Below are 27,651 nucleotides of genomic sequence, written 5' to 3'. Positions count from 1 at the left end.
CTTGAGCTCCTTGGAGAAAAGGTGGGGTATAAATGCAATAAACAAACAATAAATGAAACGGTGATGCTGCTTCTGTCATGTCCCTCTTCAGACTGTAAATTTCAGGCTGTTCCACCACAGGTGGTGAATTCTGAGGACAATACAGGCAAGATCAGTGTTACACAACTGTTTCCCAAAATATGCCACTCTTGGGCTCTAATCTCACCAGCTTCTAAAATGGCGCCATGGGTATGCTTCTACATGTTCTGTGGCCAGATGGATATGACAGAGCCTGCTGTGTTTAATAAAATCTTCAAGCTTTTCCAGAAACACCAACTCTCAAGATGGTCCCATGATCCTCCACTATCTGAGGCTCACCTTCTTTGAGTCAGGCTTTGAACAGGATAGGAACTTTGATTGCATCTAAGGCAACAATAACTTGAAAGGGATGTCAGCAGCAACGCCCCGGTGACCTTTCAAGAGCTGAATTGCAGGGCTTAGCGTGTTATTATCAAGATTAAGCTAACCCAGCTGGTGCATATCGTTTCAGCAATGGCCTAGACTCTGTACGCAGCTTTGTGCTGATAACAGTTTTGATTTTCATGCATGCATTTGCAGCTTCACCTTCCTGATGAGAGACAGAGAGAGGCTGCTGGGTGTATGAGCCTCGAGTCAGCTCTGCACCATTGGGCGGGAAGGTAACCTGCCCCCAACTGAGTGTTGCCTGCAAATTTCCTGTCGCTCGGAGCAGAAAACTTTCTCACCTCAAACAGAGACCACAGACAGAGATAACAAGAGAGTAAATATAGAAGGAGCCAAAAATGAAGAAAAAAAATTTGTCAGAAACCCAAAACAGGCACAGGAAGTGGTAGGCTATTATTGAAACAAAGGCAGTTATTTCTGTCAGGCAAGGCCTAGTTTTATGCAACAACCACATCAATGTTATTGCTCAGGTTGCCTCCTTTGTGGATATTATTTGCCAGATACCAAGCTGATGTTAAGTAAGCATGAACTGTAATAGCAGTAGACCACGAGCACCTGCCAGGCGAGACATGCCCCATTGACTCTAGAGGAGTCTACATCATGAAAATACTGACCTATTATAATGTAGTCCCTCATTTACAATACTTCCCTGGATAGGTGTTGAAAGCTTGACAGTGTGGGTTTCAGCCAAAAGTTAACACGCTTCTGGATGTTTTATTGTGGAGCTAAGGAATCAGGAAGTCAATGAACAAGCACGGATACAGTAATTCAGTGGTTAAAGAACAAATAACATGCATGTCATGGAGAAACTAAAATTACTGCTATCAGCTAAACCAGTTCAGCATGAAGCATATAAATCAGGTTATCATCATCCTAATGCCCTCTATTTGCAATGTTCAAAGGCAGTTGCCAAGCCTTATGTAGCCAAGATGGCAGCATCCACAAGAAAGGAAGGCTTCAGTGAGTTTGGGATAATTTCAAGGTTTGCAGAAGGACAAAGAAACTTATGGGGGGGGCGCCTGGAGGGGGGGGAACCAAATCAGGCCAGTGATGGTTGAACATGCTCACTTCAACAGACTCCTGACTATTGAGGTGGGAAAGAAAGAAAACAGAAAACCCAAAGGAGGAGGGAATGGAATGGAGTATCCTGGAAGGAGGCATGGCTGATTGGCTGGAATACTAAAGAGGAGCACTCCACACTGCAACATTTTATTACAGACTGTCTAAGTCAGGTAGCCATGGGCGATGCCTTCCAAATGTTGGTAGACTACAACCCCCATGATCCTATTCACCATGCTGGCTGGTGTAGCACCTCTGCTTTTGAGGATAAGCAGTAAGTTATATGTGTGTTCGTAAGTTGCCCGCGTCTCACTACCACAATGCAGAGTGTTCCACACACAAGCCTAGCAGACCTTCATCTTGGTATTGGATGTTAGCATCACATTCTCCCATACCCTTTTGGAGAGGCGAGCCATTGCCGTAGCTGCCTTGCTAATACGCTTGTCCAGCTCAGCGTCGATGGAGGGGCTGCTGGTTAGGGTGGAGCCCAGGTAGACAAATCATGTACCACTTCAAGTGTCTGGTCACCAGAGCGTGGAGTGCTGACGACGTCCTGACCCAGGATGTTGGTCTTCGTCAGGCTGATGGTAAGGCCAAACTCCCTGCAGGCTTGTGCAAAACAGTTGAGGAGTCTCTGTAGAGCTTCATCGGAGTGTGGTGTCAAGGCTGTGCGGATGGTATGCTCGTGAACACAGGTGATTAATAACGATTCTGCAACAGTTGTTTACAGACTGCTTTTGCACTGGGCTGTGCCTGCACATCTAGCAAAAACCACTCAGACTCCATGCAGGTACTAGAATTTTAAAATTACTAGCCAGTCAGTGATCCTAAATCTGACTAGTTTAACTGTTAGATGGTCACCTAGCAGCACCACACTGCTATGCTAGCGAAAAGTGGCCAATTGAATTTATTGCTGTGTGGCAGGATGGAAGCTTTGCCAGATACTATTACATACTCAGTGGGGCCTCAAGTTAACACCAAAGAGGATTGCCAAACACCTTCCACCCCTCAGTCCTCGACACCAAACTTCTCAAAAGGAGTTCCTTCCAGACCAGGGTAGTACCTCTGCTTTTGAGGATAAGCAGTAAGTTATATGGCATGGGTGTTTCTCTGTCGATCTCTCTGTCCCCTCACTCTACTTTGAGAGACTCCCTCCGTCGGTTCCAGTGCCTGCTGTGGAAGCAGAGGTGGTGTGAAATATTATCCATTTCAACTTCTAATGCAAATGGCCTAATCTTCACTTTCCAAAGTAACACGCAAACAGAAACACAGTTGTCTTTCCAAAGGCACACTTCTCCCAATTATGTGACGCAGTTCTTCAACCAAATAATGTGTACAAAAATGGGTATACAATATTAGGGGAAGGTAGACACACAAATTAATGTTAGTGAATACACACACACATTACATTAGGGGAGATTGTTTGCCAAAAAAAAGGTAAGTTTATTTCAGGCAAAACTGCATGCGAAGAAAGTGTATCTTAGGGGGAATTCTAAAAGTATCGCAAACGGATACAGAAATGTGGAGATGTAATGCTGGAAAAATGAGAAACCGAGAGAAACTGAAATTGACAGATCACCCATCTCTATGCAGAAGCAAGAGGGGATTATTATTAGTATTATTGTTGTATTTTTTGTGGCCAGGTGTTTTATAAAGATTTATAAAGATTTTGGGGAGCAGCTCTAGGACTCTGAAGGATAAAGAGAGAAGACTGGTACGGAAAGCACAGTTTAAGCAACTGAGACATGACGCAGAAAAACCACATCAGGACAGGGAGAAAGCACACTGCCTTCCTCCCCAACCCCTCCCTTTGCCTAGAGCAGGTAGCAGAGAAGCATCAGGGCAGGAACACGAAAGTGCTGCCTGTATATTGTCGGATGAGGAGGAACGTGCCGATGAAATTCAATCATCTTCTAGCCTTTGTCCCATTGACGCTGGTGGGGATGTGGGGTGAGTAGTGCTATCAAAGGCTATTCCGTGGAAGGAATGGTTCACAACTCAGCAGAGTTGTAAACTCGCTGGTTGGCTTTAAACAAACCACAATCCATTCCCCCCGCCTCCCCAGAATCTTTATAAATGATGATAAAATAATACAGGATTTTTGAGTTTGTGCATGTGAAGCATTTTGAGCATTTTGGGGAAAGTCCTGTAGAAATTATAAGAGTTCTGATGTAGCTCTCTTGCTTCTGGAGTGCATTCAGAAATGTCACAACCCTTGGAGGGGCATTCAGCTGTCCCTGATCAACAGAGCATCTGTCAACAAACGGGCTGGCTGGGTAAAGGCGGCCAGTGGATGCCAATGCTAATATTGGCCTAGGCCCAGATTATCTGAAGGAACATTCTCCCATATGTTCTCCCCCATGCACTGTGATCTCCAGAGCTTTCTCTATAACGTGTTCCTTCGTTCATGTAATTATGGTCAAGGGCAGATGGACGGTGGGCTTTCTCTGTCCGGGTGTGTCTGTGTACCTGGCAAATCCCCTCACAGTTTATGGAAGATTATTGAACGCTTTCCATTTGGGCTTTTAGGTTGTGGTAGTGAGGTGCATTACCTGCAAGTTTAACAAATTTTGGAGACTGACTTGCTACTTATTCTTTTGTCTATTTTTACTGTCAAAGTGTATTTTCTTAATTGATGTTATATAAACTGCTTATTATCTAAGCAGCAGCTACAAGAGACTTCAATATAAGGGCATAGCGGGCCAGTGTAACTCACCCCCAAAATATCTCTTCTTTTATGAAGTCTTTATCGCCAGCAGGCAGACAGATTCTCAGCTCAATTACATCTCATTTTCCCGGTACCAATTTAGACCCGGGGCCAAATCAGCACAAACCTTTCAAACTGATATTGCTTGTTCTTGCTTGCTCTCAATGCTCATCACCACTTGTATTAAAACGGATACTTAGAATCTTAGAATCATAGAATTGGGTGGGACCACGAGGGTCATCTAGTCCAACCCCCTGCAATGTAGGAATCTTTGGCTCAACATAGAGCTTGAACCCACAACCCTGAGATTAGGAGTCTCATGCTCTTCTTACCTTTTATTCCAGGCTTTTTCAGACAAGTCTTAATGGTGCTTTCTTTTTGTTATTGCATTTTGCTACAACCGTGCAGCAAGGTCTAGAACTGCTGTTAGTGGCAGTGGCTTTGATCCTGCAGAACTGAGATGATGCACCCACTATATATTATTTAATACATGGGTAGGCAAACGGGGCTGGGGCCGACCCAATCACTTTCTAAATCCGGCCCGCGGACGGTCCAGGAATCAGCATGTTTTTACATGAGTAGAATGTGTCCTTTTATTTAAAATGCATCTCTGAATTATTTGTGGGCCCTGCCTGGTGTTTTTACATGAGTAGAATGTGTGCTTTTATTTAAAATGCATCTCTGGGTTTTTTGTGGGGCATAGGAATTCGTTCGGTTGTTTGTTTGTTTTTCAAAATATAGTCTGGCCCCCACAAGGTCTGAGGGACAGTGGACCAGCCCCCTGCTGAAAATTTTGCTGACCCCTGATTTAATATTTCTTAGCACTGATTGTCTCAACTGCCTTGGGTCAGAGCAATAATTTCATAAATAAAAAAAAGGTAATAAACCCCATATCTTATGCATCTGAGGGCAAAATGTGCTCAGATGCAAACCAACCTGTTTCCTAGGAGAAAAGCAAAGCATTTCAAACCAAGCCCAGGATCCTAAATAAGAGCAGATGTCACTCCACTTTAGCAAGTGAGGTTAATGTGTGGAAGGAAGCCCTTGCACACACGGTCCTGTATGAGTGCTGCAAATGCACTTCCACTGTGATTGCGGGGCAGAGGGCACTAAGCAGTGCTACATCTGAATTAGCAGCTTGGGTAGAAATCTGATGGTGGAACTATTGTTCATCATTTGGAGCAGCAAATGGTTCATTCTGAACTCCAAACCTTCCTTCTGCTGCTCCCTTCTCCATTGTGCCTGAACACGATCAAGGCTCTTTTTATCTGTCTACCCTTGTTACGTTTTCATTCAACTAGAGATAGTGAACTTTATATCATCAAGGGGGACTGTCAATGCTAGCAGAAGATTTTTGCTTTATTTTAGTGCAGTACAATGCCAGTTCTTCTAGCTACGAGTAAAGATATAGATAGATTGATCGATGTAATAAAGAAGTATTACCTGGATGTTGAAGATGGATGGAAGGCTGATAGTAGGCTGCCACTGGAAAATCAAGTTCAGGGGGGACAAAATCATTTCACCTCAAATTGTTTAAAATGGGAGAGATTGCATTGGGGAGCGTATATGGATGCTTGCAGATTCTAAATTGTGCTGAGCATACCAACAGTGCTGTAATTCTGCATTACTATGCAATGTTTATGTATTTGTATAAATTTGCCGTGGCCTGCCGCTAGTTTAGTACATTTACTTTACTTTACATAATGTTTATTTCACACTACTAGGCTAGCGGTCCCTGTCCCACAGTATCCCTTGTAACATGCGGTGCATAGAATATATATATAACCTGAAAATATTATCTGATGATAATGATAGATGTCACCCATGCCAGGGCATTAATAGTGGAAGATAATAAAAACTTTCCCAGTGCAGCTTTCTCTAGATAAATATGTTTTGAGGTTTGTGTTCTGTGATGCCTCCAGATGAGTTGTTTATTGAACATTTAGCTTCATTTGCTTGCAGTAAGCTTGCACAGAAGTCATTGCTGTTTACTGAGCATTCATTCTGAGTGGTTTGCTCAGAGGTTACGTGACTTACCACCAATCGATTGTTATCCCACACTTTCTTGTGCATTGTCACACAATATCCTTACCGTGAAGAGTCTGTTTTAAAAAGTGGGTTTGCAGATCCTCCAAGTGTCCCTATTTTCCTGGGACAGTCCCGGATTTACAGAAGCTGTCCCAGTTTCTGATTGGATCCTGAAATGCCCCCCTTTTCCTAAAGATGTCCCTATTTTCATTGGAGACATGTTGGTGGGTATGGTAGGACGTTCCTATTTTCATTGGAGGGTATGGAGTTATGCAACCTCCGAGCCAAGGAGATAAGGAACTGTACAACCTTTAGAAGACATCTAAAGGCAGCCCTGTAAAGGGAAGTTTTTCAATGTGTTGTTTGTTTTATAAATGTTGGAAGCCATGGCTGGGGCAACGCAGTCAGATGGACGGGGTATAAATAATAAAATTGTCATTGTTATTGTTATTGATTAGGACGTCCCTGTTTTCATCAGAGAAATATTGGAAGGTATGGGGTTGCAGCACTATAGCACTTTAGTCTACTTTAACTGCAAAAACCTAAATTTGCTGATACATGATTGAAACCCTCCCATAAAACAGTGACAGTTTGGAGAGGACCCTAGTTGCAATCAGGTAAAATGTCCAATGATTAACTGGGAATCAACTGTAATTTGCTCTGATTGTTTTTAGTTCTGAATTTTAAATTGTTTCAGCCTGCACTGGGACCTGCCAGAGAAGGACAGGTAATAAATTTAATAATAATAGTCATAATAACCCGAGAGTCTCCAGGAATGACTGAGCTTGTGTTAAGGGACCATTCTGAGGGGTTTCAGGCAATAATGGTGCATAATATGAGAAATCACATTTAAGAGATACGAGTGTGGCTTTTGTTTTCAAGTGACAGTGGACATCATAGTATTGTGCCCTTGTTGTTTACAGCAATTAAGAGGATGTTCACACAATGCGCAATTATTTCAGGGCCCTCTGGGGTACTCTGCCTGGGTAATTCAGAATGATTCAGGGCACAGCATGTTGGCATTTGACCTCGGGAGATGGATTAACTTTGCTGCTTGTTCTTGGGTCACTGACCAGCTCTAGACAAGCCACTTTGTCTCAGCCTCAACTCTCCAAATGTAAAAGGAGAATGAAAACGATCACCCTCACAGGGTGGTTTAAAAAGATGTTGAATGTCATAAGGAACGTTAAACGTTTTGCGTGTTGAAAGTGTCATATAGTGGTACCTCAGGTTAAGAACTTAATTCGTTCTGGAGGTCCGTTCTCAACCTGAAACTGTTCTTAACTTGAGGTACCACTTTAGCTAATGGGGCCTCCCACTGCCACAGCACCGGCGCTGCGTGATTTCTGTTCTCATCCTGAAGCAAAGTTCTTAACCTGAGGTACTATTTCTGGGTTAGCGGAGTCTGTAACCTGAAGCGTATGTAACCTGAAGCGTATGTAACCTGAGGTACCACTGTATATGTGACAGGGCCTGCCCAATATATTTGGGCCCTTGAGGCGAACCACAAAATGGCGTTCTCACTGCCCATCCCTGACCAGGGAAGAATGGCTGAGTGAAGATCCACATCAGGAACAAGCGGGGTAATAAAGATCTGCATCAGAAACCAGGGTGGGAGGAGATCAGTCATGCCTCCTATTTGCCAAGATGCTGCTGTAGAGGTGGCATTGAGAGGGGGGCTGCCAAGGAGGTGGCAGATTCGGCCTCCAAGGAGCGTGCCACAGCTGTTGCTGCCACCACAGCAGTGGCAGCCAATGATGCATTCCTTGGATCAGCTGCCCCTCTGCATCTTGCCACCTGAGGTCACCGCCTCATCTTGCCACATAGGTGGGCCGGCCCTGATATGTGATGACTAAAAGTAAATGGGAGCTAAATCTAGTTTCTTTCCAAGCATGTTTTGATAAAGTTCCTTTCATTTTAATGTTGTTGTTTATTTTTTTAAAAACAGCACTTCTGGCGCTGTTGGATATAGCTGCAAACAAATAAATACTAAAAGTAAATAGGAAAGATATACCCCCCCATCCCCACCACAAAGGTGCGTGTGGCACTCTGAAAATGCATCATTTTATTTATATCATTTCCCAAATGTTTGCAGGTGTTGTCTTTCAAGTCCAAGCTGGCTGAATATTCTTTATAACAAAAAATAAAAAGCAAAGGTTTGTAAAACTCTTCAAAATGGAAGGATATTCTTACAGGGGAACGGGTGGCTAGACTAAAATGTATCTCAACTGTCTTGTCATAGCCCCCACCCTGGCTTTTGTAAAAGGCTGCCTGTCTGGTGCAGCACACAGCAAGTGAGTGCTCAGCCTCTAAAGACATTTTACCTCGCTCTCTGGACAGTTATTTTTTCCCTTATGAAACAGTGGCTTTGGGAGGGTGTATTTGAAACTCAGGAGGCTGGTGAAGAAAAGTGAGAGAGAGAGGGTGGGGTGTTAGCAAAGAGGGAGCATTTCAATTCAGTTCACATTCACAGGCAAATCTGCCAAATTTGCACTCTCCTAAATAATACACGAATTGAACCACAGGCATTCTTCAAAATCCACAGTTCTCTGAATTCTACAATGCATAATGTGTACAAGGATGAATACGTTGGGGTAAAGTTTGCATAAAAATGTGTATATTAGTGAAAGTAACATACAATAATGTATTATATAAGGGTAGGGGAATTGCCTTGCAAGCAGAATTGCATACAAAAATGTGTATTTTAGGAAAAATAGGCACTAAAATGCTAACAAACTTTCTTGAAGGCTTTGTTTTAAAAAATGCAAACAGATGGGGAAATGTGGAGAACTTAAGACCGGGAAAATGAGAGAAACTGAATTTGACAGATTCATCAAAAGAAATCAGAATTGATGTTCATTAAGTAACCAATGGCCATCTAACCTCTTAGCAAACCAATCAGGATTAATGCTCAATAAACAGGTCATGTGGAGACACACTCTCTTGCAGGGTTTAAGGTGATGAATAGCAGTCATGAGACCCTCAGTTTGGATCAAGACTATGATGCTGTGGGAGGTGCAGGATAACCTTTTGTCTCCTGTGGCGTTTTCCCAATTAAAATCCTGCCCCCCAGCTGCTATGTGTCTCATGGGGGAACAGGACTGTTATCCCCTGCCGGGCCTGTGGGAGGGGGTTTCTAGTTGGGAATGTTTAAATCCCCACTACCCCCAGCATCATGGTCATGACCTAAATTGGGGTTCCTGTCTCCTGGGTGCTAAAAGCTTTACTATGGTTTTTTTGGGGAGGGAAGCTCCAATTTTTATTTTTTTTAGCCTACCTCAATGCATGTCCACTCACAGAACAAACTTTTGGGTATCTGCTCAGAAGTAACGGGGTTTCTGGGTAAATCTGTGTAGAACAGCTGCCATAAATATTAATTTGAGGACCAGATACACTGAAATCAGTGTGTATGGTTCCTAGCTGTAATCCTGATATGCCCAGAGTTTCAGTCCATGTTGACTCCCTCAACCCAACCCGAACCTATAATATGGAGCACATTTCCCCTCCAGTCATACATTTCCATCTCTCTTGTCCCTGTTTTCAAGAGAGCCCTGGACCTATCAAGGGCTCCAAGAAGGCACACATATTTGAATATTATCCAGACATTACAAGTTTGCTGGACATAGCAATATTACGGCATTGGTGTGCCTGCAAAAATGGGTCTTCCTTATAAAAGTGTGATGCAGCACTACTCAGTGCAGGGGACAATATAATTGGATTCGGGTGGAGGGAAAGGTATGTTCAAATTCTCACTCAGAGTAAAAGCTGAAGTGATGTGCAGGGGGTTCCAGAATAGATCTTCTAGTTTATATTTATTTTTAATTTTAAGGCAGCAGAGGGAGTGGGAGGTGTGTTTAACACTTTCATCTATGTTGGCTCCCTGATCAAAATACTGCCGTTAGGTACCTATATCCTCACACACCCCAGTTAACATCAGCTCTCAGGGAGGAGGCATTTAGTTTGAGAGAAATGATACAGGCACAGAAAGGGTTAAACCACTGCTTTGATAAAAATTGGAGGCTCCTGTGGCTGCTTTGAAAATTAAAAATGAAGTTAAATGATCCATCAGGAACTTGGATCTCTGGGGTGAATTTCACTTCAGTGGCTGCTGTCATTCTTTCAGGCTAACTCTAATGATTCTGTCAGGATTGTTTCATGCTGTCACTCTGAGTTGCTTCAGTGTGGGTGCGGCCAGAGAATAAATGCATAATGAACAATTAGGAATGTGAGATAAATTCAATTCAGTTCACATTTAGAGGTGAAACTACCAAATTTGCACTTTTTGCAACCATATGCTAACAAAACCTTTGCCATTTTCAAAATTTGCGCTTCTCTGAATTTTGCAATTCAGCTGCCCAGTCAAGTAATATGTATACAAATGCATATCACTATGGTAAAGTGTGGATAAAAGGGGAAATAACAATAAAAATGCATTATATTAGAGGAAATTACTTTGTAAAACTGTGTATATAAGTTTAATGTGAAAATGCGTATCGCCGGGAGAAATGAGCATGATTTCTCATGAATTTTCATGCAGACATCAATGCAAATTGATGGGGAAATATGAAGAACTGAATTTGAGATTGGAAAAAATGAGAAAGTTCGAGAAACTGAAATTAACAGTTTTGCCCTTCCCTAGTAAGAAGTAATGTGGATATCGGCTATGGGGAAAGAGGCAAGCTGGGGTGCCTGCAGGCTAAACAGGAGGTGGCCTTGATTTGTTAATGTAATTAATGCTTGTTTGTTTGTTCATTCTACAAATAGCAGCTGATAGGAAGGCTGAGCAGCCTTTCATACCCAGAGGCTGGAGAGAGAAAGTCTGACTCTTTCTCTTTCCAAAATTGCCACTCCTAAGGTGTTGTTTGCATTTCAAGGAAAGCCTCCAAGGATGCCAGTTGGAGCTTCCCTTGAAATGCAAATAGCAGCTTCAGAGAGGCAAATTTTGTCAAGGACCACAGCAGTGAGAGAAAGGGTTAAACTTCCTCGCCTTACCCTGCATGATCCTGATGCTGCTGAAGCTTCCCTGTGGCAGCTAACTACACAACACATGCACACACATATGCACAAATCACATTCATGCAATGAGCTTCCATGCAACTGGCTGTTTAAAACAATGCAGTAAACAAACCCTGGATGGTGCCAAGATCATCGCCCATTCAGAATATCAGTAGACACTTGATGGCAGATGCAGGAGGCAGTGAGGTTCAGGACCTGCCTAGGGTCCTGCTTGATACATGGAGCTGCAAAGCCATGCCAGCACATGCACAATTGCCAGGGAGCTAGAGTTAAACCTTGCAAACATGTTTGTTGCATGCACCTACAGATGTGAAAATGTAAAACATATTGGATACGTTCATGCGAGTACAATCCTTGCCGAAATGGTTGCATGGATTTGTGTTTTTATAAATGGAGGAAAAAAGCAAGGTGGTTAAAAGTAGAGGTGTAATTATGTTGCATGCTTAATTGTCAGGTCTAACGGGGAGAGAAAATTCCCTTGGTACAAATCGGGACAGCTCCACTGAGCTCAGCAGAAATCTAACTTGAGCCCTTAACCCGTATCTTTAATTATTATTCACTACTCTCGGTGTACATCAAAATTCCGCTTAATCAAATTGTTCTTCCGAGAACAGTAAGAAAAGATGGTAATTGGTGTGGTAATCAGAAGGAGACAAAGGGCCTAATTTGCATTTGTAAGGAATATCTCCTGCACACGTTCATTTGGAATGAATAGGAACAACATAAATTTGTTCTTTTGCACTTTTCTCATTAATGTCAAAGGAGCCTATGGATAGGCTTTCCCAGTGGGTTTTATGGTTTTCAAGCACAGCTCATCTACTTCATAGACTCAGGGCGTTTTTACACATTATGCTTAAAGTGGCTTTCATCAAGTCTGCAATTCCCATGTAAAAACTACATTTGTCAAAATGTGTTGTTGCTGCTACTGCTGTCGTTGCATTTCTGGCATCTATTTCTTCCATATTTACAATACTCAGATATTCATTACGCTCAAGAAAGTGGTGTGTAGAAATAGTCCTATTCAGTGCTGTTTTTCTAGAAAAATAAGTGCCGGAACTCACCATGAACACCTCCCTCATTCTCTTAGAATGGCAATGGTGTCCACCACAGAGGTCCCAGAATTGAGTTGCAGTGAGTTCCAGCTGGGGGGGGGGGGAGCCCTGGTCATATTACATCAACCAGAATCTTCAATGGCATTCAGGGCTGGCCCAATACATTTTGCTGCCTGAGGCAAATGACAAGATCTCTCCCTCCCCTGCCCTCCCCATTCTACTTACAAAAGCCGACTGGGCTAGCAGCTAAAACTTCCTTCTGCACTGGCAATGGCGCCGTGTCCCCCTTCCCACGTGAAGGAAGCAGGCTCATTCAGATCGTGCAGGAGAAGGTGTGTGGCAGAAGGGACAACTGGGAAGGTCTGCAGTTGCTGGTGCCCTCCTGTCAGCATCTGCAAATACCTCTTTACCATATTCATTTACCTGAACAGGTTTTCTAAATGAGCTCGAGGTAAGAGGAGGGTGAAAAGCATTTGCAGTGTAAACTATTATTTTGGACAGCATCAGTTTTATGTTCTCACTGCAGCCCAGATTCAACAAGATCTGCTCTAAGCCTATCCTCCGTAGGCCTCTGGTAGTAATGGTGTAACACAGAAGGAATGGCTTTACCCCCTCACATATCAAAACACAGCCAAGGGGGACCAGCAGACTCACAGGGGGCATATGATTTCACCCCCTTCTTTATTTGCGTTTTGCTGACTGGCAGCTGATAGTTGGTGTAAGAGGTTTTTCCATGGTGAGCATCAGGGATGGAACGGCTTTAGGGTGAGCTAGATTGGGTAATATATAAACACAGCAGACTCTGACATACTTAACTGATGGATATGTCGCTATGTACAGGCAACTCCCCACTTACATGGGGGTTACATTCCGGGCCTCCACGCACGTAAGCGAAATGTGCGATGGGAGCCCACGGCAGTACATAAGCTTCCCACCCAAAGGCATAGCGTAGTAGCAGCGAGAGCTTCCGGCTGCCATTTTGGAACCCTTGAAGTCTTTTCTTTTTCTAGACTTTTGGCTCACTGACATCCTCTTCAGGCTCTGGGAAGGGTTTCCTTGTGACTTATGAGGGCTTTCCAGCTCTCTTCTGCCATTTCAGGTTAAGAATGGAATTATTTATTTCCCATCGCTTGCGTAGATGTGGTCATGCGTAAGTCAATCACACACAAGTGGGGGGATGCCTGTTCCACCAAAATCCCAAGGACCTTGTGGTGTTCAGTGTGTTGGGGCGGGGGCTTTTCAAGGGGCCCTTTCTCATTTCAGTTCCTTCAGCACGTCTTGAAAAAGCTGTAGAAAGATTCTCAAGAGCCATGCGCCATGTGGTGTGAGCGTATGCACCTGGTGGGCGATGAATCTGGAAATTCTCCCATCTGCTTTGCACTCACACACAGCTTATGGGCGTCTGCCCCACTTTATGGTTGGTTGGTTGGTTTTTACTTTGTTCCTTTATTTGCAGTGGTCACTTGTGATGACGGACAAAGTGAAAGCCCTAAAGGTCAGTACTTCTTATTCAATCGAACACAGTGAAATGCATTTGTGAGTAGACATGCATAGGATTCTACTTCACCACACGGATTCCATTTTCATGATTTATACCTGTAAAGATGGTGCATAGCTAGGTCAGTTTCTGCCTTATGCTGCAGCATGTCCCAACTGATATTTAGTTTCCATGTTTCTTCATAAGAAAGGGCACAAGGCCTCCAAAATTAAGCACATTTAAATCGCATTTATTTCAGTGTGGGGGAGTTAAGCCATGATCATGAGACATAAGTCTTTGCTTCAACATGGCAGTGTATTGTGGACTCAGTGCTGCTGACTATTATTGTTATTTTTGCTATTATTATTATTAGTATTATGAATAACTATCAGAATTAGGTTTCTTATCTCTCGTTCATCATAAGGTCCCAGGGCGCATTACACCAGTGTAAAAACAGAAAACAGTTAAAACAATTTACCATCAAAATAATAGGGTACAGTGGTACCTCAGGTTAAGTACTTAATTCGTTCCAGAGGTCCATTCTTAACCTGAAACTGTTCTTAACCTGAAGCACCTCTTTAACTAATGGGGCCTCCCGCTGCCGCTGCGCCGCTGGAGCATGATTTCTGTTCTCATCCTGAAGCAAAGTTCTTAACCTGAGGTACTATTTCTGGGTTAGCGGAGTCTGTAACCTGAAGCGTATGTAACCTGAAGCGTATGTAACCTGAGGTACCACTGTATTTCATCTTGCACAGGACTTCCCCCCTCCTTTCCCAGTATGTGCCCTGTACTGTCCTCAGATCTGTTCCAGAGGGTTAGGAGAAACCCCGTAACAGATTTAGGAAGGGAACAGGGGTGGGCAAGAGGGGGAAAGTCCTGTTGGACACACGGAAACTGTTCCACTTATGAAATGAATGATACAGCGCCACATTGAATTCAAGCGTATATATTTCAGGTGTCAAAGGCAAGGCATACATTCTAGTTTTGGGCAGCATCCACATGGCATCTTCATCATAATGCCACCCCATACCTCCCCATCACCACAATTTAATCTGGATTTACTGTTTCCACTGGTACGTTTTTTCTAAAATTTTGTATTTTCCATGGAAGTGGTAAAACTGGATTGCAATACCAGACAAGATAGCATTTTGATGAAGGTGTTGTTGCTGTGCTAAATTTGCTCGTATGATAAGGTTACCAGATTTTTTTCAATGAATCCGGGGACAGTTTTCAACATCAATGGATTTTGTATGGGGACTGATTTGTAAATCCGGGGACTGTCCCTGGGAAATAGGGACGTCTGGTAACCTTATCGTATGAGCCCACAATAAACTGCTGTGTGGAAGCAAAATTGATCAGCCGCCCCAAGAGGAGGGAGAATGGTGCAGGGGGTGATGCTATGTTTGATGGTTTTGCCTGGATGTCTTCAGTATCTTAGTCTTTCCCCAACAGAATGGGCTGTGAGGCTCAGCGGTACCGGCTCCAAGTGTTCTGGGTTGTTGGAGATTTATCTCACAGGCAAATGGAAGAGCATTTGTAGCACAGGTTGGACACAGCAGAATGCAGACCTTGCCTGTAAACAGCTTGGCTGCGGTTTTCCCTTTGGACTGCTGCGGCCGTTTGCCGAAGAACCACAGAAACAAGAGGCACTCGTGTTGGGCTGCCAGGGAAATGAGACAGCCCTGGAGGACTGCGCCCAGAAAGACTCCAACTGCACTTCCCATTTGGCCTTGGTTTGTCAAGGTAGTTAAAACACTCCTTCCTGCTTGCATTCTCTCTTTGGGCAAAACAAGTGTGACATAGAAGAGCAGTGGGGGGTGTTTTGGAAGCGTCTTCCCATTGCACTAGAGATTCAGAGGTGTTCTAAGGGCAGACAAACCTTCAATTGAATGTAAACTGTTTTATGATAGAGACACATTTGAGACCGAAAGCCACTAAATGCAGTCAGCCATCTGAACAACAGTAGGGTTGCCATATTTCTAAAAGTAAAAACCAGGACATCCTGAAAGTTGTTGAGCTTTTTTTTTAGACAAAACCCTAAGCACGATCTTCTTGCCTAAGATCCAGGACAAAGCACCGCATTTCGAATAACCTTCCCAGGTTTTGAAATCCTGGTAATGTCTGGTTGTGTGGCAGCCCTAAACAACAGCAATAGTTCTTCTTCCCACACTCCCCCTAGAAGGCAGATGGACCTGCCTCTAAATATTAACATGGCTTACCGCAGTACAATTTACATACTGGGGGGCTACTCTATAGAGGAAGGTCCTCTGCTTTGAAAGGCTGTCAGGGGACAGTCCTCTATTTAAAAACATCATCCACTTGTGGGCTGTCCAGTCCAAGTCTGAGTTAACAAGGGAGATCAGGAGCCATCAAGTTGCTTGCCAACAGTTACTAAGACTTGATCAGCACCCTGAGCAGGCCAACAAGGCACCTTGTGCCTTCCCCCCTTTTACTGTATTTTTCCGTGTATAAGACGCCCCCATATATAAGACGCCCCCATATATAAGACACCCCCTATTTTTAGGGACTCCAAATTAAGAAAACACCCCTCAGCACTATCTGTGTACATGACGAGCCCCAATTTTAAACCTATTTTTTTGGTAAAAAGACCCTAGTCTTATACACGGAAAAATACTGTGTATTTCTATTTTAAATTTTAGTAAATTTTCATAATTTTGCATCTATACACTTATATGCAAATTTTATGCAGATTGGTGTCCTCTTTTATTGGTGATACAAATCCACATTTTTGGCCATGCCTACCTGGCCACCTTACATAGAATTTAGCACAGTCCAGTACAAGTTTCACCTTTTTTCCGTGCTGGGACAAGCTCTGAAAAACTCACTCTGCAAGTTTTCACATGTGGTTCAGTTTGAACAAGAGGGGAAACCTATCTCTAGAAGGCTGCTCTTGGCTCTTGCCTGTAGCAGTACTAGATAAACTCACTCCCCATTCCCCCTGTGCGACCCTTCTCTAAAAAGCTATAGCTCTTTTTTCTTCTCATCCCTTTGGTTGCATTGATCATTTCAGATCCCATGGAAACCTCAACAGTATCACAGCCAACAACAGCACCTTTCGTGACCTCCTTAAAACCCACTGGTAAGAAAACTAAGAAGCACAAATCCCCCAACTCTTTATTGATTCTGCTGCAAGTGATCAAAGCTACAGAAATCATAATTGTGATTTAAAAAATTAGTTTTCCTGTCTAATAACTGTCAATAGACCTCTCTTCCATGCCTTTGTCTAATCCCCTTTAAAACCATCTAAACTAGATAGCGTAGCCATATTCGGTAGCGGTAGATTCTATACATTAATGATGTGTTGTGTGAAGGACTGCTTTCTTTTATCTGTCCTGAACTAGCTGCCAGTCAGTTTAATTGGATGACCCAACGTTCAAGTATCATAAGGAAGAAAAGCCCTTCTCCATCCAATTTCCCCCGTTATGCATACTTATAATATCAGTATCCTAAATGTTCTCATTGTCATTATCGTATACACGGCTACTCATGAGACAACCCCACTTTCAATGGGGCTTTGTTCCAGGTAAATGTATATAAGTTTGCAGCCTATGTAATTTCCCCCTCCAAGCGCAAAAGCAGCGACACTTGAGCTTCCCCTTGTAAGGTGAATGCTCCCACCATTCATCACTTTGGTTGTCTTTTGCTGCACCTTCCCCACTTTTGCAATGTCCTTTATTCAGCATCCCTTGCTATCTACTTATATAACGTTTTCACCATGCTGACTGTTATTTCCCATCGCTTTCCTAGTTTTCCCTTTTTTGAACTATCAACCATGACCTGACCGCAAGATCTTTCTTGTAAAGCTACTAGAGCCCATGAAAGTATGTGAAAGCATGTTTTCCCTACCATGCGTATTATCAGAGATGGTGCCATGCAGGGTGATATTCCATTTTCCTTACCCATCCTCCCTGTTTGGAGACATCCTTCTGGGTCTTATTTCAGGCAAATAAAACAATACAGCCAACAGTGAAGTAAGCCTTATATTGCCTGTCAGCTTCCTCTTCCTTAAGTCTCAGTATTGCTTTGGTAGAACTCAGCAGGGAGATGGATGGGGACAAAACTAGAATGGACTCTGCCTGTCATTGGCTCTGGCTTCACCTGCGGTTGACCTCCCTGCCTTCCAGCCTAGCAGTCCCAATGGCACCAGCCACCACTGAGTTCAGGGATAAAGTTCACATTCAAGCCAGACGCTTGCAGCTCATGCAGTTGACCACTGTACTGCCACACGACTTTGACAGTGCCTTACACTCACTTCCCTGCTGTCTTTCTCTTACAGATACTCCAAAGATAAGGCTAGAAAATGGGACCTCTTTATGCTCTGGGACTACGGAGCTGAAGTTTGGAGGTCGCTGGGAAATGGTTTGCCTGGCTTTGCAAAGCTGGTGGAATGGGCTAGCCCCCAGGGATTGCCAAGGAGCGAAGTGTGAAGCTTCAGTAGGACTTAAGGACCTGGCGTGGAGGAATCCGTTGCCTGCCCACTGGTCGACGGTGCAGTGTGAGCAAAGGAACCTTAGCTTGGGCTGTCTCGACAAGACACAAGGGTGCTTGATAACCTTGGTTAAATGCTCAGGTGGGCAAGGCTGACTAGAAGAGCACACCTATACTCTGCTTTCCTCATTTGGATTATATGGAATTCCATTTTAGCATTGCGGGGGGTATATACATTTTATACACAACTGTAATCAGCTGAAGTTGTAGAATTCTGGATTCTAGCAGACTGCAAGTATAGGATAGTATTTTTTTTAGAATACTAAATTCCCTCATTTTACAATTAATAATAAGCTCCATGCATATATATATATATATATATATATATATATATAGTAAATCACATAATGGTTTTAATGTAATCAAGTGGTATATAATTTTTTTTAATTAGATAAAATAACTATAGTTAATTTGAACACCAGGGCTAAGCCTTTTGCTATGATACATTAGTTTAATATCTGTTTATTAACCTTTTACATGTTTTTACATAGGGGGACATTCTCAAATATGGCTCCAGCCCCCACTACAGTCTGAAGGGGTGCAGTCCAGAATTCCACAACCACATTTTCCCACATTATTTCATGTGGTTGATTGATTGATTAAATGTAGCTTGCAATTTCCTGGACTCTCTGAAAGTGAGATTTGAAGTATACCAGTCATTTTCTTTACGACTCTGTTGCTATCCTGAACACCGAGGTTGGTAAACAGTATTTGAATGCTGTTTGCAGTGAAGGTTGAAAGCTGAAGATTGACTTAGGCTGCACACACACACACACACCCCTCACACACAAGAAGAATCCTGGGAATTTACAGAGCTGCAGTTGCCAGCATCCTTAACAAACAAGAGTTCCCAGGATTATTGAGACAAGGGGATGTGCTTTAGACGTGTGTTGTAGACACAGCCTATGTATGAGTTTTCTGTAGCATAGTAGGAATGAATTTTGGAAGATTTACAGGTTTAGTATGGACGATGAGATTAAAAGATGAGCACAATCCGGTGAATGGAAGGGAGCAGCGGGTTTTGCTGTTAAGTGTCAGAGGCACTAACATTTATCTGAGGACGAGCTTCCTCTAGGGATGAAATAATATGTAATCTCAACTTCTCTCTCCTGACCAAGTTTCCAAGCCCAGGGTGTCCAATACTGAGACCGTCTTGGGAATCCTGCTGGGTCTTGTCCTCACAGCTGCCCTCCTCTTTTTCTGTGTTCCCCCAGCCTACAAAAAGCTGGTGAAGAAATGTAAGTGGCATTCTTTTGTTGTGGCAAACTAGAAGCTCTTCTGTTTTGTAGAACAATGCCCCCAGTCTAAGGACCTATTCATACCATCGTATGGGAGCCCTCAGGGCGTGGGGGTAACATGACCATGTGACTTTTAGCACTGAAGCATATGGGGGGGGGCTGAGGCCATGAGGGAGTGACTTAGTTAAGGTTATTCACTGATGGACTGAGATGAGATGTGCACCCGGGTCTTTCTGGTTCCCAGTTCCCAGTCTAAGACTACAATTAGGGCAGGGAGAGTCCGTCATTCTGTTTCTCTAAGTTTCTCATTTTCCCAAACTTAAATTCAGTTCTCTGCATTTCCATAACAGTTTGTGTATTTATTTTAAAAAGCCCTCAGAAAAGCGCATCACCATTTCATGGGGTTTCCCCCCGGTTTTTTCCTAATGTACACGTTTGTATGCAATTCTGCCGAATAGTCACATTTTAAATGTTATTTTAGCTAATGCACAGGCATTTATATGCACACTTTACCTTAGTATAATCCTTTTCGTGCACGTTGTCTGGAAAACTGCTCTGCAAAATTTGAAGTGTGAATTTTGAAAGGATTGCTGTGTCTTTGCTTGCATTTTGTTTTGGGACGTGCAGATTCATTAGGTTCGCCTTTAAATGCTAACTGAATCAAAAATTTCCTGTAATGCTAGCTAGGTTGTCATGCCCTACACTAGTTCTGTGAGCTCTCTATATTGATTTCTTTCTGTTCTTGTTTCCTGTTACTTTCTCTGGAATTTTTCTCTTTCTTGTCTTGTCAATTGTTCTGGGAAAAACCAGGGTAAGGTTGATTAAGGCCTAGGTATATTCCTGAAGGGAAAGGGTTTAATTTTTGTTTGACTTCTCACAAGTGGTGACTTCTCGTTGAGCCAAGTACAAATACCTGTTTCACCAGACGTGAAAGGCAGCAGACTATATGTCAGCTGCAGCACTATTTTGTTTACTGCATACAGCAGAATGGAGAACCTGTTCAGTCCAGATGCCATATTTCTCATGGGCAATTTTCCAGGGGTCAGCGGTGAGCGCAGAGCCAGAGTTAAAAATGGGCGAGGCAGCAGATGTGAATCTTGTCTTCATACAGCAACCTACATTTCTGCCATGGAAAAGCCAAGATTGTTTACTCGGGTTGGGGGAGAAATTCGATTCAGTTTGTGTTTAAAGGCAGACTTTCAAAATTCATGCTTTGTGGAACAATGTGCAAACCAAAATGCAGCCACCCTTTGAAATTCACCTTCTCTGAATTCCGCAAAGGAGTTTCCCAGCTAAGTTATGTGTACAAAAATGTAGAGTAAAATGTGCATGAAAATGCATAGATAAGTAAAAATAACTCTTAGGGAAATGCATGGCGTTACAGGAAATTGCTTGCAAAATGGTTATAATTGTTTAAACTGCATACAAAAATATGTTTGATAGGAGAAACTCACACTAAAGTTCTAAAAAATTTCATGAGCATTAAAAAAATAATCTCAAATTGTTGCAGAAATGTGGAGCACTGAATTTAATATTGGGAAAGTGAGAAACTTTGAGAACTGAAGTAGGCAGATTTGTCCATCCTCTCCATTCTCTGTCCAGGAAAGCAAGAGGCATTACCGCAGTTCAGTGGCATATTTCAGCCAGGCAAAACATGGGGGGGGGGGGCTTCAGAAGAGCAGCAGAGGGGACATGTCCGAGTGAGAGTCCCAAGGTCCGGAGGTTCCATACTCCTAGTATATAAGCCATAACAGCTAATGTCCTGTTAACTACATCATTTTTAGAGCCATGCAGTTTTGCAGTTTATTTATTTTTGCCTATGCTCTATTTTGCTTAATGACTTACCAAATGTCCCCTCCCTCTACCCCACTACAGATTCAAAAAACAGAGAGCATCAGTGGATTGGCCCAAATGGAATGAATCAAAATGGTATGTATGTACGCATGTGTGACATATTTATACTGTCCTTCAAGCAAGCCTCCATGGTGTTTTACAAAAATTAAAATCCATAAAATACAAAATGCAATCAAAAATTAGGTAAAACAATAGCAATATAATATCTATGCCATGAGCATAAGAGAAACATAAACAGCATAAAATCAGTATGAAACCAGTTGGTAAGGAACCAATTAACAAGGTGCAGTGGTACCTCGGGTTAAGAACTTAATTCGTTCCTGAGGTCCATTCTTAATCTGAAACTGATCTTAACCTGAGGTACCACTTTAGCTAATGGGGCCTCCTGCTGCCACCGCGCCGCCGGAGCACGATTTCTGTTCTCATCCTGAAGCAAAGTTCTTAACCCGAGGTACTATTTCTGGGTTAGTGGAGTCTGTAACCTGAAGCGTCTGTAACCTGAGGTACCACTGTAGTGGATAAGAACAAACCCAGCTACCTCTCAACCCAAGACATATGCAAGATATGAATAAATCCATGTGAACCTCTTTTGATTTTGTGTAATGTTAATATGGAATAGACAGAGAGTTACATTCTCATTATAAATTGTTTTAACAGGAATGTCAAACTTGCAACTCTGGCCAGTTTGGTTTGAGACAGACTGACCTGGTGTTACTTGACTCAGTAACAGACTATCATTTGATACCTAGCAAATATGATGTAATGTGTAATCTGGGTTTCCATTTCCTACTATGTACAGCCAAAATGTGGAGTTTTATTATAGCGTGATATTACAGAGCTACAGAAGCGATGTTATCATACTGTAATAAACACTCCACTTATTCTTTACCCCTTTGACTGTTAGGGTCAGAGACCCCGTCTAATAATCACAGTTCCATTGTTCCACATTTATGCCTGAAACATCATAGCAGCACACTGAACTTCCATACTTCCATGCTATTAGATTTTGGATGATTATATGTGATCATATGTGATCATCGTTCAGAGATCACAGTAAGATCATTTACTCCCTCTAGAGGCAAGAAATAGCTTCTTTTGTTGCAACAAACCAAAAGCCAGGAAGCTAATACAGTGGTACCTCGGATTACATACAATTCAGGTTACATACGCTTCAGGCTACAGACTCCACTAACCCAGAAATAGTACCTCGGGTTAAGAACTTCAGGATGAGAACAGAAATTGTGCTCAGGCGGTGCGGCGGCAGCAGGAGGCCCCATTAGCTAAAGTGGTGCTTCAGGTTAAGAACAGTTTGAGGTTAAGAACGAACCTCTGGAACGAATTAAGTACTTAACCCGAGGTACCACTGTATATTCACTCTGTTTCTTTCATTAAACAATAAAATGTATATTTAACTGAAAGTTAGGATATTTTCTGGATAGAAAGTGATTCCACATTATGCTTTTATTTAGTTTCATTCCATCGCAGCAGTTCTGTCACATTCCAGCCACGTCCTGAAAGCCAAGAGGTTCAGGAAGAGAATAAGTATGCAGCCCTGAAGAAAAACTTTCATCTCTCACCCTATGCAGGTAACATACAATAGGTGGGGTTTTAAAGTCCTATAGTGTGTATCACATGACCTTTCTTTAAAAATCCACTGGGTTTCCCCACACTTCCAAAGGATCCCAGTCCCACTGCAGCCCAGGCTGGTACTCTTGGTATTAAATTGAATGAGTTTACATACAATTCATATTGTTGATGCTGGGCAAATGTGAGTGTAATGTGCCATCTGAACCAATAGCGTATTATGACTGATAATTTCAGTTCTATGCCAGACCTTGAGGCTTTATGTTATTCCAGTCTTAGCTGTATAGATGTTCACCCACAGGCTGCATTCTCACATAATATCACATGGTTTGACATTGCATCCATTCTTTTTGCACAGCCATTGGCACATATTCTTGGAAAAGTCTCTTCATCGTGGACCTCAGTTTCCCCAATACCCTTCTTCATAGTTTATTGTTTATTACATTGCTCAAGGCGAGTTGTTTATTAGACTGATCCAAGGCGATCCAGTGGTTTGAATACAAATATCTGCATAAGCAAATGGAAAGCACTCCCACTTACGCAGGCAGCGGGAACATCAATTTCCAGCAATTTCTCCCACCCCAGAGGTAGCCTGTTGTAGCAAACACATCCTGTGCTGGAGAGACCCCCAACCAAGTAAGAGTGGCTTTTCAGGGGAGAATGAGTGGCTGTAGCAGGAAAGGATCAAGAAAGCCCCATTGCACTCATGGAACACTGCATGCCATTCTCTGGATCAAAGCCCATTGTCAGTGAGCAATGAAAACACAAGACGACAGTATCAAAAGCGTCCTCTTGGCATTCCAAATATTTTCTGAAAGAAGAGGGTTTTAGTCTCTTCTAGATGATGGCCCTTATAGAAAGATAACAGTCTTAAACGCTCCCCAATTCTCCAAGCAATTAGAAGTTCACTGGCAGCGCTGCAAGGTTTTGTTTCCTTCCAATGAGGAGACATATGATGCCTTTGCAATATCTTGTTCTCTGCTGCCCCGGAGGGCAGAACCAGATCTGTTGGGCTTAATTCACAGGAGGGAATATTACATCTTCTTTAAAGTAAGAACAGTTTCACAACTGAACCAATTATCTGCAGGGATGATAGGCTCTCCCTTACCAGAGGTATTCAAGCACAGATTGGACAGCTGTTGGGAATGCTCTAGCTCTGGGTTTCCTGCAATGAGCTGAAGGTTTAGCTAGGTGGCCTACAAGGCCTCCTCAAATATGATTCTATCCTTTAATGTGTGTGTATATAAACACACACACACACACACACAGAGAGAGAGAGAGAGAGAGAGAGAGAGAGAGAGAGAGAGAGCACAATCACTAATTCTGCATCAGATTCCCAAAGAGAGGATCTACACCACAAGTGTGCCTCAGTATTAATTTTAACCAGCTCCAGCTAAAAACTGTCTGCCCCCAAATTCAAACTGCCAAAAACCTTTCTCCTCCCCTCCCAACCCCCACCCACTCAGTGTTGACTTTAGACTCTTACCATGCAGGTAAGTGCCCTGTTAAGAAAACATCTCCAGAAAATACAGAGGAAACACCAGCCACTCACACACACACACCCGTATTAGGAAGCAATTTACATAATTGTGAGCAGTTATCTAGAAAAATATAACAATAGCATGCACTGGTATATTGGGGTGAAAGCTGATGAATTGTTGGAATTAATTGTTGTTTAGATCTTGACCTCTATTAAATAAATGCAACATATAAATGTAAGGTGATTGGATGAAGACAATTATTGAGTTTGTACAACACTAATGCAAAGGGAGATCCTCGAAATACAAAAAGCATTATGGCATATCCTGCTGCTACTTTAGTCGCCGTTATTTTAGTATTTCCCTGGAATATGCAATTCCCTTTGAAACATTACAGTATTTATTTATTTTTGTACAGCTCTGGAAGGGGCAAGCAACAGATCTTCCAACCCCCCAGACAACTCTTCTGACAGTGACTACGACTTATGTTCTGCACAACGGCTGTAAAATCAGAAAGGTATGCATGCCTATTTCAATAAACTTTCACGCCCAAGCTGATCTCTGATTATTTGTTTTTTTGTTTTGTTTTTGTATATCCTTAGCTTGAAAGAAAACACCAGAAATAGGGTAGGTCTATAGCATAAATTGGACGCGGGTGGCGCTGTGGTTTAAACCACAGAGCCTACGGCTTGCCGATCAGAACGTCGATGGTTCGAATCCCCACGATGGGGTGAGCTCCCATTGCTCGGTCCCCGCTCCTGCCAACCTAGCAGTTCAAAAGCACGTCAGAGTGCAAGTAGATAAATAGGTACTGTTCCGGCGGGAAGGTAAACGGCGTTTCCATGCGCTGCTCTGGTTCACCAGAAGCGGCTTAGTCATGCTGGCCACATGACCCGGAAGCTGTACGCCGACTCCCTCAGCCAATAAAGCGAGATGAGCACCGCAACCCCAATCGTCCCCGACTGGACCTACCTTTTATAGCATAAATTAAAACTGATTTTTGCTGTGTGTTTAAACAATGAGAGCTATGTGTCAGGCAAAACCTGTAGGATATAATCCTACAACTTCAGTAACTGCATTGTCACTTCTTAACACATTGAATGAAATGAAATATTAATTTTGTGGGATTCATGTTCTCCCCTGCAGATACAGGCAGAATCCAATACAAGGAAAAGCTGAGATCAGCAGAACTGAAAAAAGCTTTCCACCCACACCAATAAGTATGAAATACCTTCAGCATCCTCCCTGCAACTGTATAGACCTTCTCTACCTTCACAGAGATGTAATAACAAAGCCAGTGCATTTCCTTTTCAATGCACTGAGAGGAATTAGGATCTCTACCTCAAATCATCCAGAGCACTATTGTTCTATATTCAAACCTCATAGTGGAATTATGTTAGGTTCTCTCTGTTTGAGGACCTATAAAAATGACCTTTGGACTTCAGCTGTAGTGGTCTTTGCCAACCTTATACTGTACCCTGCAGTTGTTTAGGACGATTCCCATCAGCCCCAGCCTGTGCTAGAGGACACAAGGTTGGTGAATGTTGCTAGATTGTATCTAGATCTCTCAATGGCGATCATTGCAGAAATTAGGACTGCCTCAAAAAATTCTAGGGTCCCTGGCAAGCATTAGCTGGGCAAGATTTCTGACAATATTGTGCAATTGGCTGGGTAACCATTCTGAGTTATGACAGGAAAGTATGAATTTAAAAAAAACAACAGGGAAAGCTGTTGTTATTGAACAAACCAGGACTGCTTTTTAAAGAATATTTCCAAGCACAACAGTTTACCCTAGTGGCTAATGTCTTATTGACTAAACTAGATTATATGTTTATAGATTTGTCATAATTGAGCAAGTATAGCTGTGGGTTTTTAATGTCAACTCTTTGTTTTGCACTTGAGTGCATCTGTAATTTAATTTGTAAATTGTGTATATTCATGTTTAATATCTGGAAGTATAATAAAAGCAGGTGGGGACATCCCAGACATGCAAACTGGCAGGAGCTTAGTGTATTTTGTATTTGAGACTGGACGCAATGACGGTTAAGTGGTGGGCCACAGTTCAGAGACTAAAAGCTGGCTGGCATATTGTACAAAGTTGGCTCTCGTCCCGGTCAATGCAATACCCATTGATACAAGCTTCCATACATTTCAAAGGCATTTTAGATATTTAAATGATGCAGAAGCCATTTCAAAGTTTTCAGTTGCAAAGTGAGATAGCAGTTTGAAAGCTGCCAGTGAAATTCTTTGTGAAGTGCACAGTTACCCCTTACGATGATCCTCACAGTAAAAACCTATAAATAATTGTGGAACTTCAGTATAATTTAGGAAGTTGCCATGCTCTGTGCCTAAATAATAATATTCCCCCTTTCTGATCCAAAGAACTTTTTTTATAAAGGTACTTCTGAAATTTAAAAAATGATGTTAGTATCTCAAAAGATTACCATACATGTAACACACACATGCTGTAGTGGTTAGTGTGTTGAATTAGTAGAGACATCTTTGTTCATATCTTCACTCAGCCTTGAAGCTCATTATGTTACCTCCAGCTGACCTACCTGACAGGGTTGTTGTAAGGACAAAGGCAGAGAACCATACGATTGTAAGTTCCAAGGTAGAAAGTTGAGACTAGAAATGCAGTTAAAAATGAAAATGTGGTTTCCCTTTGGAATGAAACTGACTAGACAAAAAACCTGTTCTGTCCTAGACAATTTAACCACTCCATTGATTTGTATAGGATTACAAAAAAAAGTTTTATTTAGAAAGCAGAAAAATTGAACAAATAGGCTTACTCTGGCTTTTAGACTCTTTAAGAACCACCTTAGAGCTCTGGTCGTTTCTACTTTCTATAGTCAGTTTTCAGAGTACTGTCCATATTTATCTACAAACAGAATTTTTCACATGCAGTCCTCCAGGACCTAATTTTAGTGCACATAGGACAGCTATTTTCAGAATGTATTCTCTGCAAGTGCTGCCAAGATCTCTTCCTACATAAAATGTATTAATATGTGATGCAAAACTATGTGCATGCAGCCAAAGATAAGGCCCATCACACTTGTCTTGTATGTGTCGACATGCACTAATCCATTCGAAATGAGAGTATGGGGTGGCTATACTCACTTTTGTCATGTGGCCCATGCAGCCCTTGGAGCAAAGAAGGTATATCACCTCTGATCTAGTGTTAGGT

General features: G+C 42.5%; 1 protein-coding gene across 1 annotated transcript; it reads left to right on the top strand.

Moving 5' to 3' along the window:
• Positions 1-3,266: 3,266 nt before the first annotated feature.
• On the top strand, positions 3,267-27,520 carry CD5 (CD5 molecule). Its single transcript, XM_053397255.1, has 10 exons — positions 3,267-3,471; positions 13,781-13,819; positions 15,254-15,544; positions 16,833-16,901; positions 18,099-18,392; positions 19,429-19,548; positions 21,424-21,477; positions 22,872-22,988; positions 24,883-24,981; positions 25,611-27,520. Exons 1-9 carry the CDS (start codon positions 3,267-3,269, stop codon positions 24,969-24,971), a joined length of 1,278 nt encoding a protein of 425 aa, XP_053253230.1. The 3' UTR covers positions 24,972-24,981; positions 25,611-27,520.
• Positions 27,521-27,651: the final 131 nt, after the last annotated feature.

The sequence above is a fragment of the Podarcis raffonei genome, chromosome 1 (assembly GCF_027172205.1).
Source record: "Podarcis raffonei isolate rPodRaf1 chromosome 1, rPodRaf1.pri, whole genome shotgun sequence".
NCBI lineage: Eukaryota > Metazoa > Chordata > Lepidosauria > Squamata > Lacertidae > Podarcis > Podarcis raffonei.
The sequence above is the reverse complement of the archived record's forward strand: the minus strand, read 5'-3'. Positions and strand labels throughout refer to the sequence as shown.